The sequence below is a fragment of the Somniosus microcephalus genome, chromosome 4 (assembly GCF_052327205.1).
Source record: "Somniosus microcephalus isolate GS21.2 chromosome 4, FLI_Smic_1.0, whole genome shotgun sequence".
NCBI classification, from domain to species: Eukaryota; Metazoa; Chordata; class Chondrichthyes; order Squaliformes; family Somniosidae; genus Somniosus; species Somniosus microcephalus.
In genome coordinates, this window is record NC_140990.1 from 274,780,960 (window position 1) to 274,797,377 (window position 16,418).

Sequence of the window (16,418 nt, forward strand, 5' to 3'; positions counted from 1 at the left end):
AAATTCAATCAAATTGGTGAGACATGATCTCCCCCTGACAAAGCCATGCTGACTATCCTTGATTAATCCTTGCCTCTCCAAGTGGAGTCTAATTCTGTCCCTCAGAATTTTTTCCAATAATTTCCCTACCACTGATGTTAGGCTCACTGGCCTGTAATTCCCTGGTTTATCCCTACTACCCTTCTTGAATAATGGTACAACGTTGGCTGTCCTCCAGTCCTCTGGCACCTCCCCTGTGGCCAGAGAGGTTCTGAAAATTTGTGTCAGAGCCCCTGTAACCTCCTCCCTTGCCTCACACAGCAGCCTGGGATACATCTCGTCTGGGCCTGGAGATTTATTCACTTTTAAGCCAGCTAAAACCACTAGTACCTCCTCCCTCTCAATACTAATTTGTTCAAGTATATCGCAATCCCCCTGCCTGATTTCTATGCCTACATCGTCCTTCTCCATATGTTGGGACAATTTTAACCCTACCCGCCCACTGAGCAACCCACCCACCGTCCAATAATCCCACACCCCTCCCTACCACTGCCATCTCGGTGCTGCCACACTCCAAATACAACCTTCAACTACTGCTATGCCCAACTTCCCTTTCCCACTCCTCCCGCTCCCACTAATGCTGCCATACCTTGACACCTTTCCATGACTCTTGTCAGATCCTGATGCTTCTTTCCTACAGCTCCTAAACTGCCTCAGATTGTCCCTCCCAATGCCTTTACATCCTGAAACCCTCTTCTCCGTTTTCACACTGCCTCCACACTCTATGCCCTTTGCTCCCAAACCCCAACACTGCAATTCCACACAGCCCCTTCTACTCTCCCTTACTGCTATATGCAGTTCCCACAACCCAAATTCTACTTAACTACAATCTGGAGGATCTTCCCTACTATCTGTATCCTGGTTTTTAAAAAGGTAAGAAACATTTAATAACAATCAAACCACTGATTTACAGTTTCCATTCAAATATGCAGCTAATCATGAAATTCAAGCTACAATAACCTGTAATGAAAGGTGTAATTTGATTTATTCAATCACTGTAAATTAAGGGCTGCCACAGGAGATCTGTGTCTAATATACGAACAGTTTGAGGTGTGCATTCATTTCCTGTCAACTTTTTCTGTGGAAAGTTATAATGGGAATAGTTGATACAGATGTAAGAATAGATGAGATCAAATCCAACTATTATACCAAAAAATGGACAGAATGTATGACTTTAAAATGGCGACTAAATTAGGTCTGCATGCCAATTATCCCCTACTGTTTAACGCCCACTTAATGTCATGGGAGATAAACTGATATAAGAATAAGAACAGAATGTATGACTTTAAAGTGGGAACTGAATTACATCTGCGTGCCCTGGTCCAATTATTCCCCACCCGCCAACCTATATCTTGGCTCCCCATGTGCAAATCACAGGCAATGAGCTAGTAATTATAATTTTTACTGACCTTTTGTGTCATCTTCTGAATTGCTATCATACAAAGATATTTGCAATTCCACAAAGTATATGAGAGAGTAAGTACTTCTAGGAGAGTTTCATTGGAAATTAATGAAATGGTTAATGTGTGCAGATTTTGAGGGTAGATTAATGTATCTACCAATTCCATCAAAGTAGATAACCTAGCATGCATGGAATATAAAGTTTAATTTGATATTGTTATAAATTTAATTGTCTTTTAATAGAAATTGTAATTCTATGAAACTGATATTTTCTATTCCATTGCAGCCTGAAAAGGCCATTGATGTATATGAACAAGCTCTAAAGAAAAACCCAAGAGATGGAACTTTGGCTAGCAAGATTGGAAAAGCTCTTATTAAAACACATAATTATTCTAAGGTCTGTTATAAGATTTATTTTTTATGTATTAGACTAGAATCTGCCTAATGGGATTTCTGTTGCAAACTATGCTATTCATATTGTTCAGTTGTTTCTAATAGACAATTAGTGTAAATTGTATGGAATAATAAATTGACTCCTGATCAAATATTCCCATTTAGTGAATGTCCGTTCATTGACTGCTGTTTATAGTAAAGTTAAAAGATCAGATATTTTCACACATCGATAGATTTTTGAATAATAAGGGAATCAAGGGATATGGGGATAGTGCAGGAAAGTGGAGATGAGGTAGAAGATCAGCCATGACCTTATTGAATGACGGAGCAGGCTCGAAGGGCCAAATGGCCTACTCTGCTCCTATTTCTTATGTTCTTAGATTATAAATCAGTTTTTTTTTAAATCAAATAATTAGCTCACCCCCCCAAATGATTCAGCAGGTAAAAACCTTGCATGATATTGAGACACATAAGTCAGGAATGTCGCAGAATGTTTTCGGTTTGATCCCTGTTCTACACTGATCTCACCTAAGGTAGGGATAGAGGTGCTACAGTTTGTCTCAGTACCCCTGGGCTAGGGAGGGGGGAAAAAATCAACTTGGGATCCAGCTCCTGAGTCTCCCCCTGTAATGAATGTGTGTGGATATCGAAGGAAGAAAGGATAGAATTTAATTCTGGTGTCCCCACAATTGAATAGCCCATCACCACTCACTATCTAAGCTCTCACATAGCTACTGTGTAAGGTGCTTGAGGGCTACTGTTACCCCACGCATGAGTTATGCCTTCACAAGAGAAGAAAAGGAGAGGAAACTGGGGTGAAATAGTTGATTAATAATACATCTGCTTCATGGCAGCAATGTGTATTTCAATCAAAGCTGTGTCCATTTTATTTTTTCTCACAGGCAATTAATTATTATGAAGCAGCAGTGAAGACTGGCCAGCAGAATTTCCTTCGTTATGACTTAGCTGAGCTCCTTCTTAAGCTTCGACAGTATGAGAAGGCAGAAAAGGTTCTACTGCAGTCATTAGAACATGATCATGGTATGATGTTTTTATGAGGGACTGAATTGTCCACTTTCATTATTTGAATTTAGTAATGAAAGGAAATGATTTAAGTATATTTAACTTCATAAGTGATGCACAAAGATTTACTTCTAACGTTACAAAAACAACTTTTTACACTTGAAGTGGGTGGCAGGACTGCCATATTCTACTATATCTACAATATCTGGCTTTTAAAAAATATTTTAGTTGCTATAGATTGGGAGTTTAAAAGCCCCAATTGGATGTTTTCAAATATCATGAAAATAGAATTGCAAATTAGAAAAATTCACAAATACCTCTTTATTTAACTAATGGGGTAGATTTTCAACTTGCAGCTTGGGTGTAAAACTGGCGTTGCAGGTTGGCTACCTGTTACAGAAACTGCCCCATCTTTCAATGGAAATGAAAATCATGCAGTTTCTATAACCGAAAGCCGATCCGCAACACCAGTTTTGTACCCGGCGGCAAGTTGAAAAACTACCCCATAATTTAGCTAAAATATTAGATTCACAAATATTTTATCTATTAGGCTTTAATAACTAATAAGTGATGAGTAACCTGTAGTGTTCACTGCATTCTTTTCATAATTTATTGCTGTATGGCACAAAAATAGATACCTTCAAGACAAGCAGTTGTCTTGCAAACTGGTTAAACAGATGGTGAAAGGAAAGGGCATAAAGGGATATGGGATAAACATAATGACCTGGAATTTGCAGTCTGCGGTGTAATCCTTAATTATGGCATTCAAAACGAATGCGCACGTAACTGTTGCGAGGCACCAAACGAAAAGTTCCTGTCAGGTGCTGCAGAGCTGAGTGCAGGGTAGTGTCCCACGGATCCCTGGGCCATACCATGTGCGTAAGTGTGCCTGCGATCACATGGACCGGTGCTCCAATTATCAAACAAAGTCTAGCAGAACTTGCATGTTAACATTGCTAGTGCAATGCTTTCTGCTGCTTAAAGTATTTAAGAGCTGCAGGAATGACTCTCATGCTGACATCTAAGAGTTATAAATGCAGAAACATGCAGAATATTTCTCTATTTGTTGAGTTAATTAAACTAACTAAATTAACCTTTAAAACATGACAAGTAGTGGACACCATGGACAAAATCCTGTGGGTCATATGTAAATGCTTCCATTTCCAGCCTCTCTCAGCTTTTAAAATTACTTGGATTTGTCAAGAGGTATCCCCATACGCTATGCAAACAGATCCTGCGCCTGTTTGCACCAGCAGTAATATTTTCATACGTAATTGCTGAGCAGTTGATGGGCAATTAGCCCAACTCTGCAGCAGCAATTAGGATGTCCATGTCGGTGTGGATCATCTATGAAGTCAGAACTTGACAGATCGCAAGGGATTTAGCGCATGCGCCAAACTTGCTGTCCATTTCACAGGCGGTATGGCAGCGTACTCTGAGCACACCGTCATACCGACCGCAAAATCCAGGCCTGTGTTTAGTAAAATTTACAAAACACAGACAACCTCTGTTAGTGCGATTTATAAAAGAACAGAAATTATTTTAGATCTTTTTCTCAAATCTTTTACAGTAAGTGATCTTCAAGCTTTGATGGAAGATGCACGATATTTAATGCTTCTAGCAAAAATATATAGTAAGGAGAAGACTGATGATGCCATCCTTGCGTTGCAGAGGGTGAATAGGCTTTCTTTTGTTTTTATTTATTTGTTTGAGTATTGAAAGATATTTTAAGCTTTCAAAAGTTTCACATCTTCAAATAATGTCTGCAAAAGTTATTATTATATTCAGTGAAATTAATGCTGTAACTATGTCTGTTTAATAGCATAATTTTGCTTTGCTCAAATTGGAATGCATCTCTGGAGTGCATGTACTCATGCTAAAAATAACTATACGGACAAAAAAAAACTTTTTCTCATTATTCATCTACAATACCTGGCTTTTTTATATTATAGTTGCTATAAATATCACAGAAGCACACAGCACAGCAGGAGGCCATTCGGCCCATAATGCCTGAGCCAGCTCTTTGAAAGAGCTGTCCATTAGTCCCACTCCCCTGCTCTTTCCCTATAGCCCTGCAAATGTTTCCTTTTCAAATCTATATCCAATTCCCTTTTGAAAGTTACCATTGAATCTGCTTCCAGGCAGTGTATTCCAGTTCAAAACGACTCGCTGCATAACATAATTTCTCATCTCCCCTCTTTTTTTTGCGAATTACCTTAAATCTGTGTCCTCTGGTTACTGACCCTCCTGTCAGTGGGAACAGTTTCTCCTTATTTCAAACAAAACACTTCATAATTTTAAATACCACCATTAAATCTAGTATGCTTAATAAGCGTTTGAATGATCTGACTGGTATATAACATAATCAAGGTGAGAGTGACAAAAGGTGATTCTGGCTATCAAGGTTAAGCTGTTTACATCCATATATAGGACACTCAGGCTAGTTTTAATTTCCTTTTGCTGTGGTACTCGGCCAATGTTCCTTTACTCTGTTCAATCAAGAATCTGTCCATTTATTTTATGCCTCTTTCAAGCAAATCTGAATTTATGGTGCTTGGTAGCATTTATATCCATGACATAATAGCTTAAGGTGTAAAATAACCTGAGGCTTTAATCATGTACCCTATTTGTCATTTCTGGTAGAAGAGAAAAGGTTTTTTACATTCACTCCTCTGATTATCTTCATGATTTTAAAAACATCTTCTACCTATTTTTCTTCTGCTACCTTTCATATTTTCTTTCTTCATTGTGTTTTCATTGTTGATTTTAAAGCCTAGCACTATTGTTGAACTCTGTCCAGTGTCTCTTTTTGAAATAAAGCAGTGAAAACTAGGAATTATACACTCAATTTGCTTTCTTTCCCCTAATTCCAAACCCTTTAATCTTTTCCAATAATCTCCTGTGTGGTACCTTGTCAAAGACTTTGTGAATGTACACCACATCCACTGTATTTCCCCCCATTCATCATATCTGTCACCTTCTCAAAGAACTCATTCAAGTTTGTCAAACACAGTCTTCTTTCTGAAATATGTATTGGCTGCTTCTAATTATTTTCCCTTCATCTAGATTTTCAGTAAATTCATCTTCAAAGATTCAAAAATTTTCCCTACCACAGCTGTGAAATTGATTGGTCTGTAATTCCCCAGGTTAGCCTTGTCTCTCTTTGTGAAAATGGTTATTACACTGCCCACTCTCCCAGTCCTCCAGCACACATCATTGTACATAGAATCCTGAAATATAATTTCTGGGGCCTCCAATTTCCCTCAAGATCCTTGGTTGTATCCTATTAAATCCTGGCAGTTTGTCCTCTTAGCTTAATTAATTTCTCTCATACTTTACTTTGTTATTTGTTAAATCTCTCATCTACTTTTAACCAATTCAGCATTTTCCTCCTCTCCAGCATCCTTCTGTTTTGCAAATACTGATATGAAGTACTTGTTAAGTATCCCTGCCAATTTCCATTTATCCTCCACTAACTCATTCTTGGGCCACATCTCACATTTAACAATTCTCCTTTCACTGATATATTTGTCGAATGCTACTTTTAATATTTTTTGAGATTCTCTCATAAATTCTCCTTTGCTTTCTTTATCACTGGCTTTGGCCCAAAATTTGCGATCAAAGGCCTCCCGCGTGCAGATGCCTCCAACCTGTGGGGGAAAAAAATCTACGCATTTACCTGGTGGTCCGGGAGGTATGGAGACTTGCGATCCTGGGCCTCACTGGGTCCGCGCGGGCAGAGGCCCATGTATCCCAGGGCGCATGCGATTCGCAAGCGCCCCTGGGATCACGTGGGCCGGCCCAACCAGTAAAAGAAGGGAATCCCCATTCATACATATGGGAACTCCCATAAGTATGAAAGGGGATCACTTAAAAAATACACAAACACATGAAATAAAAAAAATTTAAATTACATATTTAAAATTAATTAAAATGCCATTTAATTAAATATTTTAAACAATTTTATTTTTTGAAAAATGTTTTTATGTTTTAACAGGGCTAAAAATAAACTTACCTTATTGGACAGGGTATTTAATGTATAAATGGGTGATAACATTTTATTTTTCTATTTTTTTTTAACTTATGCTGGTAAAAGCAGGCCTTACGCTTTTTACCAGGCAAAGAATTTCATGCGTATTCAGCGGGTGGAAGTTGGGCAAATAGCGCCACTCTCCACCCGCAGAGGCCCTTCTCCCGAGGAAGATTCTTGACAGATCACAAGTTCGGGGTTTTAGCGCATGCACTTCACATGCCTAAACCTGGAACTTGCGCGGCCCCTACGGGCACGTATACACCTCGTACGCACCTGTAGTGGTCGCAAAATACGCCCCTTTACCTCTTTCCTTACTTTCTTGTAATCTGTTTTATTTTAATCATTTTTTATATCTAGCCTCCATATGCCCTCTGCTTCAGCTTTACTTGTATTTGTAGCCTCTTTATTTATCCATGGGATCCTGAAAGTTGAAGTAGTCGCTTTTTTTAAATAATACATATTTATTCTGCACCTTTGCAATGTTCTTTTTTAAAATGCCCCATTGTTGATCTACAGTCCTATGTGCAAATTTCTCTTTCCACCTTATCTCAGCTAGCTCACTCCTCATCTTTCTAAAATCTACCCTATTCCAATCTGGAGCCGTTGTTTTGTACCAACTTTCCCTCTCTATGTGGACCTCAGACCTTACTGTCTTATGATTATTACTTTCCAGGTGTTAACCCACAATCAACTCATCCACCTGATCTATTTTGTTATGCACAATTAGATCTAGCAATAACTTTTCCCTTGTTGGCATTGGGACATACTGTTTTAGAAAGGAGTCCTGCACACATTTTCAAAATTCCATTTACTTTTCTCATAGAAACATAGAAGATAGGAGCAGGAGTAGGCCATTTGATGAGATCATGGCTGATCATCCAAATTCAGTACCCTGTCCCAGCTTTCTCCCCATATCCCTTGATCCCTCTAGCCTTAAGAAATATATTTAACTCCTTCTTGAATATATTTAATGAATTGGCCTCAACTACCTTCTGTGGTAGAGAATTCCACAGGTTCACCACTCTGAGTGAAGAAATTCCTCTTCGTCTTGGTCCTAAATGGCTTACCCCTTATCTTTAGACTGTGACCCCTGGTTCTGGACGCCCCTGCCATCGGGAACATCCTTCCTGCATCTAGTCTGTCTAGTCCTGTTAGAATTTTATAAGTTAAAATGAGATCGCCTCTCATTCTTCTAAACTCCAGCGAATATAAGCCCAATCGACCCAATCTCTCCTCATACGTCATTCCTGCCATCCCAGGTATCAGTCTGGTGAATCTTTGCTGCACTCCCTCCATGGCAAGAACATCCTTCCTCAGATAAGGCGACCAAAACTGCACACAATACTCAAGGTGTGGTCTCGCCAAGGCCCTGTACAACTGCAGCAAGACATCCTTGCTCCTGTACTTGAATCCTCTCGCTACGAAGGCCAACATACCATTTGCCGCCTTAACCGCCTGCTGCACCTGCATGCTTACCTTCAGCGACTGGTGCACAAGGACACCCAGGTCTCGTTGCACTTCCCCTTCTCCCAATCTATTGCCGTTCAGATAATAATCTGCCTTCTTGTTTTTGCCACCAAAGTGGATAACCTTGCATTTATCCACATTATACTGCATCTGCCATGCATCTGCCCACTCACCCAACCTGTCCAAATCATCCTGGAGTTTCTCGGCATCCTCCTCACAGCACACACGCCCACCCAGCTTTGTGTCATCTGCAAACTTGGAGATAGTACATCTAGTTCCCTCGTCTAGATCATTAATATATATTGTGAATAGCTGGGGTCCTAGCACCGATCCCTGCAATACCCCACTAGTCACTGCCTGCCACTCAGAAAAAAACCTGTTTATTCCAACTCTTTGCTTTCTGTCTGCCAACCAGTTCTCTATCCAAGTCAGTACCTTACCCCCAATCCCATGTGCTTTAACTTTACACGCTAATCTCTTATGCGGAACCTTATCGAAAGCCTTCTGAAAGTCCAAATACATCACATCCACTAGTCCTCCCTTATCTATTCTACCAGTTACATCCTCAAAAAATTCCAGTAGATTAGTCAAGCACGATTTACCTTTTGTAAATCCATGTTGACTTTGTCCAATCCTGTCACTGTTTTCCAAGTGCTCTGCTATTACATCTTTTATAATGGACTCTACCGATTTCCCCACTACCGATGTCAGGCTTACCGGTCTATAATTCCCCGTTTTCTCTCTACCACCTTTTTTGAATAGTGGGGTTACATTAGCTACCCTCCAATCCATGGGAACTGTTCCAGAGTCTATAGAATTTTGGAAGATGACCAGCAATGCATCTACTATTTCTGGGGCCACTTCCTTAAGTACCCTAGGATGTAGATTATCAGGCCCTGGGGATTTATCGGCCTTCAATCCCGTCAATTTCTCTAACACCATTTCCCTACAAATACTGATTTCTTTCAGTTCCTCTCTTTCATTAGACCCTATGTTCCCCGACATCTCTGGGAGGTTATTTGTGTCCTCCTTTGTGAAGACAGAACCAAAGTATGTATTTAATTGGTCTGCCATTTCTTTGTTCCCCATTATAAATTCCCCTGATTCTGACTGCAAGGGACCTACTCTTGACTTCACCAATCTTTTTCTTTTCACATATCTATAGAAGCTTTTACAGTCAGTTTTTATGTTCCCTGCAAGCTTACTCTCATACTTGATTTTCCCCCTCTTAATTAATCCCTTTGTCCTCCTTTGCTGAATCCTAAACTGCTCCCAATCCTCAGGTTTGCTGCTTTTTCTGGCCAAATTATGTCCATTTACTCCCTCCTAGCCCCAATCAAAATGAGTAATTAAAATCTCAGAACAATAATTTTGTTATTCCTACTCATCTCCCTCACCTTTCTAACTATTTCCCCTCCCATTTCCATCCCAAAATTAGGGCTTCTGTAGTACATGTAATGTAACTTTTTTTTATCTTTGATTTCTAACCATATTGGCCCAGAAATTGGTGTCGGGGGCTTCCCGCGGGTGCAAGCCCCCGACCTACACTTACCTAGCGCGCCGACATTTGAAGCCTGGGCCTGCGTGCATTTCCTCTCTGTGGCCCGGTTCAGCTCCTGGCGCGCTGTGCTTGCGTGATCCAGCGGTGTAGTTCGTTCGATGAGCCGGCTGGGATCACGTGAGCACTGGGCAACCAGTTGCAAAAGTTCATTCATGAGTTTGATCGTAAGATCTGTCAAACTCATGAAAACTCCGGGCGCCCAAAACAGTACTTAAACTTCAAATAAAAGTTTTTTAAAATCCCACTAATTAAATGAACTATTAATAACTGTAAAAAAAACTATTTTAAACAATTATTCAAATTTCTGGAAAAAAAAATTTTTAAGAAATCGGGTCTAAAAATACACATACCTTACTGTAAAGTCATTAAAAATAATAACCCTGTGGAAAAAAATGTCTAACTTTAATTATTAGACCACTTACCTTTGAAAACTAAGTCCTTACGTCTGCTTTTTTCATTCGTAAAAAGTTGAGGCCTTCACGCACAGGCAAACCTTTAAAAATAAAGGAATTTCAGCGCGCACGCGCAGACTCCTGCGCGCACGCGTTCGACCTCTGAACCCCTTGGTTCAGAGGAAAGGAAATGCCGGTTTTCCACGCATGCTGAAAACCGGCAATTCCATCGGGCCCACGCGTGAGTACCCCGTCCGTACTCACGTGTTGGGACCCGAATTACCGGGCCATTAACAATATCTGAAATAAAAATAGAAAATGCTGGAAATACTCAGCAGGCCAGGCAGCATCTGTAGAGAGAGAAACAGAGTTAACGTTTCGGGTCAATGACCCTTCGCCTGAGTTGGAGATGTAACAGGTTTTTAAGCAAGTGTAGGGGCAGAGCGAGGGGGGAGGGGAGGAAAGAACAAAAGGGAAGGTCTGTGATAGGATGGAAGGCAGGAGAGATTAAGAGACAAAAGGGATGATGGTGCAAGGCAAAAGGAGATTGTAATGGAACAAGTTAAGAAACAAAAGATAATTCTACATGAAGTGTAAATGGCAATGGCAGGATGATCAACAGCTGCCATGTGAGAGAGAGAAAAAAATGATCGGAGCAGAGGTTATGGTCTGAAATTGTTGACCTCGATATTGAATCCAGAAGGCTGTAAAGTGCCTAATCGAAAGATGAGGTGCTGTTCCTCGAGCTTACATTGAGCTTCATTGGAACAGTGTATGAAGCTGAGGATGGAGAGGTCAGAGTGGGAGTGTAGTGGAGAATTAAAGTGACAGGCGACCGGAAGCTCGGGATCAATTACGGACTGAACGGAGGTGTTCCGCAAAGCGGTCACTCAATCTGCGTTTGGTCTCCCCAGTATCTGAAGTTCTATTTATGTACACCAGTGCATCTATATCCTCTTTCACCAATATTGCCACTCCTCTTACTTATGTTGTTCCTCCTACAAATATTATAGCCCAATATGTTTGTTTTCCAGTTCTGTTCTGTTTGCAGCCAAATTACTGTTGATGCTACTAAATCTATATCTTCCTAAGACATAATTACTTCTAATTCCCCCATTCTATTTCCTACACTTCAAGCTTTGCAATACATGTTCTTTTTTTTGCTCCTATTTAACGCTACTCCATTTCCATTGTATTTTGTTTGCCCAAGTTAACACCTCGTTCCTTTATCTCAGTCTTTTCCCTGTTTATAATTTGGCCAATTTGTCTTTCCTCTTTTACACTCTTTATTCCTTGTGCATGCTATCCCTTTTTCTAACCTTATTTATATACTAACCCTAGCTATTTCTACCTTCTGTACTTGCTCTTTCTGATTGCTTTCATTTTTCCTGCCCCCTTCCTTCCTAGTTTAAAAGACTATTTAATCCCTATGTTTATCCATTTTGCCAGTTTATTAGCTCCCTTCCTAATCAGATGTAGCCCATTCTTGCAGAATATCTCCCTCTCTGTTACCATCCATTTTAACTACTTGTTGAGCTCCCTAATCTTCCAATTGTTACCCTATTTTATCAGGATTAATCACCCTTGAAGTCCTTAACATAAGGAACATAGGAACAGAAGTAAGCCATTCAGCCCCTCGAGCCTGTTCCACCATTCAATTCGATCTTGGCTGATCTGTATAAATATCATGGGGGAAAAATTCAATATCGCCCCGTTTGGGGCGCCATTATCGGCCGTGCGCAAAGTTTAGCGCCTGGCGCTAATTATCGCCTCCGACAGCAAACTTGGCTTTTATCGCCCCTGGAGGTGATTGGAGCGCTAAATCAGGCACTTCACACCTGTCTTAAGGCGCAAAGGCCGAGGAACGAGGCGCTACCTCAGAGCGCTGGCGAAGCAAGGAAGGGCAAATCAAAATAAACCTGCAAAGTGCTGCTCAGTACTCAAAACTCCTTCACACAGCGTTGAATCTCTCCAGAAGTCAGTCTCTCTCTCTCTCTCAGATTGCGTGGTGCAAAAATGTCACCGACAAAAAAAGGCAGGAAGCGGTCGCCTTTAAGTAGCACTCCCCTAGTCCCTTTCTGACAGCATAACGCTCCCCTCAACCTGTCATTGCTAGCGGTAGGCGGTAAGGCAGGGGGCGCCACTCAATATCTGGTCCAGAGCGCTAACGGGGCGTTGCGCACTCGACTGACATCACAATCTGCCGGCGCAGATCGTGGCGGTAGTGTTTAGCGCCGCCACAAAATGTCCAGTTAATTTCGCGAGCAGCGCAAACATCGCCGCGCCCGGGCGCTATTTGCTTCACGTCCCATTAGAGCCCTCTTAAGGCGCTAACGGGAGGCGCAAACAACGGAATTTTTCCCCCCATATCTGTAAGTCTGTTTCCTATTCCTCTAAACTCCTTTTGCAGGACTTCAGGGTTTTCCTATATTGTTGGTTCCCACATGGACCATGATGACTGATGGCTGCTCTTCTTCCCCTTCCATACACTTTTTCACTCTTTATGAAATGTCCCTTACCCTAGCACCTGGGAAGTAACAAATCATCTGGAACTCTTGATCTGGACTGCAGAAGATAATATCCACTCCTCTAACTGAAGTCTCCTAAAGGGAAGTGGATAAATATTTTAAAGGAAACATTTAAAAGGGTATAGAGAAATAAAAGGGGCATGTGACCAAATGACTAAAACGAAAGAACTTGAATTTATATAGCTCCTTTCAAGACCTCAGGATGATGAAAATGGTTAATTTTTGATTTGAATAACCTGAGCTGAGCATTCTGTAACCTAGAATTCTCTCTCCCTACTTTTACATTTCTAATTAGTAGGCCAAGTCCATTCCTAAATTTGGGAGCAATCTAAAAGCACTCCTGACCTATGACTGCTAAAATATCCTCCTTGCTGGAAACAGCTACCATGTTATAGAATATTGACTTCCCAGATGTTATGAATGCTTAACTACTTAAGAAGCTTATAGAACTTATCATTATATTTCTTGAACAGTTGTTCCTCATTAATCCTGATTTCTGGACATTCATATCTACAATAAAACCAATATAGCAAACTTTAAAAACCGATATAAGAAATTGCACAGTAGATCATCACCTCAGGTGATTTCAATTCAAAGATGTGATCTGACTCCAACTCACTTACAAAGTGGGAGGGATGAGTCCAGAGGCAGTGTTAACAAGATTAGCAACAAGATCATTGGAGCAGAGCAAGGTAGGAGAGAGCAGTAGTAAGGTGATTATGGCTCGGCACCAGTAGCAACAAAATCAAAGATAAAATTTATTTAATTCTTGCAGTACATGGCTGGTCTGGGCATGTATGTGCAGAACCAAGTGTGAATCTCTGGAGATCTAACAGTCAATGAAAATAAGCAACTTTGGAAATCTAGCTGGAAAATTAAGTATAAGTGGCAAGTCGGACGAAGTACAGTGTTCCAGACCACTTTAACCCATGTCTCCTGGTTGTTAAAATTGATCTTAAACTAATTCACAACAGATAATTACCCTCGCATGGGACCTTAATAGGTACTTCTCATACCCATGTATTTTTAGTTGGAGTTCCTGGTTATTCTGGATCTCGGTAGTATCCTTGAATTTGCATGGGTGTTCCTCTGATTTTTTTCTATTCTCCACTTCTATTGCTTGCATTACCTATGTTATTTAGAGTACATATGCCTTTATTTGGTTAATATAAATGTTACTGAAGCTAAAGAGTAATCTACCTTTCTCGCCATGACCTCCCAAAAAGTTAATATTTATTAAGAATTGCAGGTCATTAATATTTGCACTTCCTTTTGCCATATATTTGCTTGATTTTGCTCTGCTTGACAGTATGCTTGATGAAATGCTTTTGGGAAAATGATGACAGCATAAAATCTGCTTCAAATTGTAAATGGACCGAAATTTGCGGTCGGAGGCGTACCTCCGGAGTACACCTCCGACTCGAAAAAATCCGAACCTATCTGCTGGCTCCTGGGCTTCGGAAACTTCGGGTCCTGGGCCTTCAGGCGTACACCTGCGTCAAGGCCTGCGGATCCCAGGGCTGCAGGCTGTTCGGAAGCATCCCTGGGATCACGTGGGCCAGGTCCTCCTATCAGAAAGGAGGATTCAATTACTGTCATTTCCAAACGGAATTCCCTAATGACAAGCAATGGAATCCCCAAATAATTAAATAATTTACACAATTCTAATAAAAGTAAATGTTCCCATTTTCACATTTAATTAGAAGTTCCTTTAATGAAGCATTTACAATAAAAATTAAATTTTTTGACATAATTTTAAATATTTTAATCTGGACCAAAATTTACATAAACTAATTTTAAATGTTTTGGGTAATTTTTTATTTTAAAATTTTTAATTTGACATTTCTATTAACCTTTACACTGGGGAAAGCAGGCCCTATATCTGCTTTTACCAGACGTAAGGGTTTCGTGGGCAGTAATTGGGCAAAAACCCCAACTCTGCACCATCAAAAGTGATATTTCTTTGGTTCGGAGGATCTGTGAAGGCGAGTGCATGCGGAAACCCGGAACTTGCGGAGCCTTTTACAAGGCTTATGACGGGACAGTGTACGCCATCATCGGCTCCACAAAATCCAGGCCATTATTTCTGAATGTAATATTCAAGTGGATCTTTTTTTCAGTAGGCTAAAGTTTAAAATCATTTGTTCTGTGTGAAAAATATCTGGCTATTATAAACGCTTAATGTGTCTCACATCATAGATTTAATATTCCATGTGCTTAGCAATTAAAATGTTGATAATGAGAATATTTGTGTGTGTGTGTATTTTATCTGTGTCAGAAGTACACTATCAATTTTATTTTCTGCCATTTTAGAATCTGACAACTGCCAATCATAATTTTGTTTGTTCATACCATTTTCTGAACAGGCACGCGAGGTCCAGGCTCAGGTGTTAAAACGAGTTCAGTTAGAACAGACTGATGCAGTCCCTGCCCAGAAGCAACTTGCAGCAGAGATTTGTGCTGAGATAGCAAAGCATGCTACAGACCAGCGAGACTATGAAAAAGCAATTAAGTTCTACAAAGAGGCACTTGTCTATTATGAGAATGATCACAAGGTTAGTTATGCAATTGCTAGGTTATTGTATGTGGTGACTTCAAAAAATTCTGGACTACGCTTTCATTTCACAAGGGAAGAATGTGCATGTTTACGTAGATATCCTGGAATATGAAGATTGTGCTATCGATCACTGCTTTCAGATATATTTAGAAAGCTTGAGTAAAGATTGTTAAATATTCCACCTGATAGTACTAAAATGAAGTACTTTTGAATATATAAGATGAACTGTGCCTGTGAAAGCAATCCATTTTTGTTTACTCCAGAAGAACAGTCTCCACTTGGAGGGGCAGGGATTAATCAGGGATAGTCAGCATAGCTTTGTCAGGGGGAGATCATGTTTGACCAATTTGATTGAATTTTTCGAGGGGGTGACTAGGTGTGTGGATGAGGGTAGTGCAGTTGATGTAGTCTACATGGACTTCAGTAAGGCTTTTGACAAAGTCCCACATGGGAGACTGATCAAGAAGGTAAGAGCCCATGGGATCCAGGGCAATTTGGCACATTGGATCCAAAATTGGCTTAGTGGCAGGAGGCAGAGGGTGATGGTCGAAGGTTGTTTTTGTGACTGGAAGCCTGTGTCCAGTGGTGTACCGCAGGGATCGGTGCTGGGTCCTTTGCTGTTTGTAGTGTACATTAATAATTTAGATATGAATGTAGGAGGTATGATCAGTAATTTCGCAGATGACACGAAAATTGGTGGAGTGGTAAATAGCAAGAAGGGAAGCCTCAGGCTACAGGACGATATAAACGGGTTGGTCAGATGGGCAGAACAGTGACAAATGGAATTTAACCCTGAAAAGTGTGAGGTGATGCATTTTGAGAGGACTAACAAGGCAAGGGAATACACAGTGAATGGTAGGATGCTAGGAAGGACAGAGGATCAGAGGGACCTTGGTGTGCATGTCCATAGATCCCTGAAGGCAGCAGGACAGGTAGCTAAGGTGGTTAAAAAGGCATATGGGATACTTGTCTTCATTAGCCAAGGCATAGAATATAAGAGCAGGGAGGTTATGATGGAGCTGTA

At 40.5% G+C, this 16,418-nt stretch overlaps 1 protein-coding gene across 6 annotated transcripts in view; it reads left to right on the forward strand.

Moving 5' to 3' along the window:
- The window catches only part of ttc21b (tetratricopeptide repeat domain 21B), a 128,558-nt gene that overhangs the window by 63,214 nt on the left and 48,926 nt on the right, over positions 1-16,418 (forward strand). For all 6 annotated transcript variants that reach the window (XM_085986451.1, XM_085986447.1, XM_085986446.1 and 3 more), the window contains 4 exons: positions 1,727-1,837; positions 2,736-2,874; positions 4,427-4,530; positions 15,204-15,392. In XM_085986451.1, the coding sequence (XP_085842577.1) occupies positions 1,727-1,837; positions 2,736-2,874; positions 4,427-4,530; positions 15,204-15,392 (543 nt within the window). The remainder of the gene's footprint in view (positions 1-1,726; positions 1,838-2,735; positions 2,875-4,426; positions 4,531-15,203; positions 15,393-16,418) is intronic.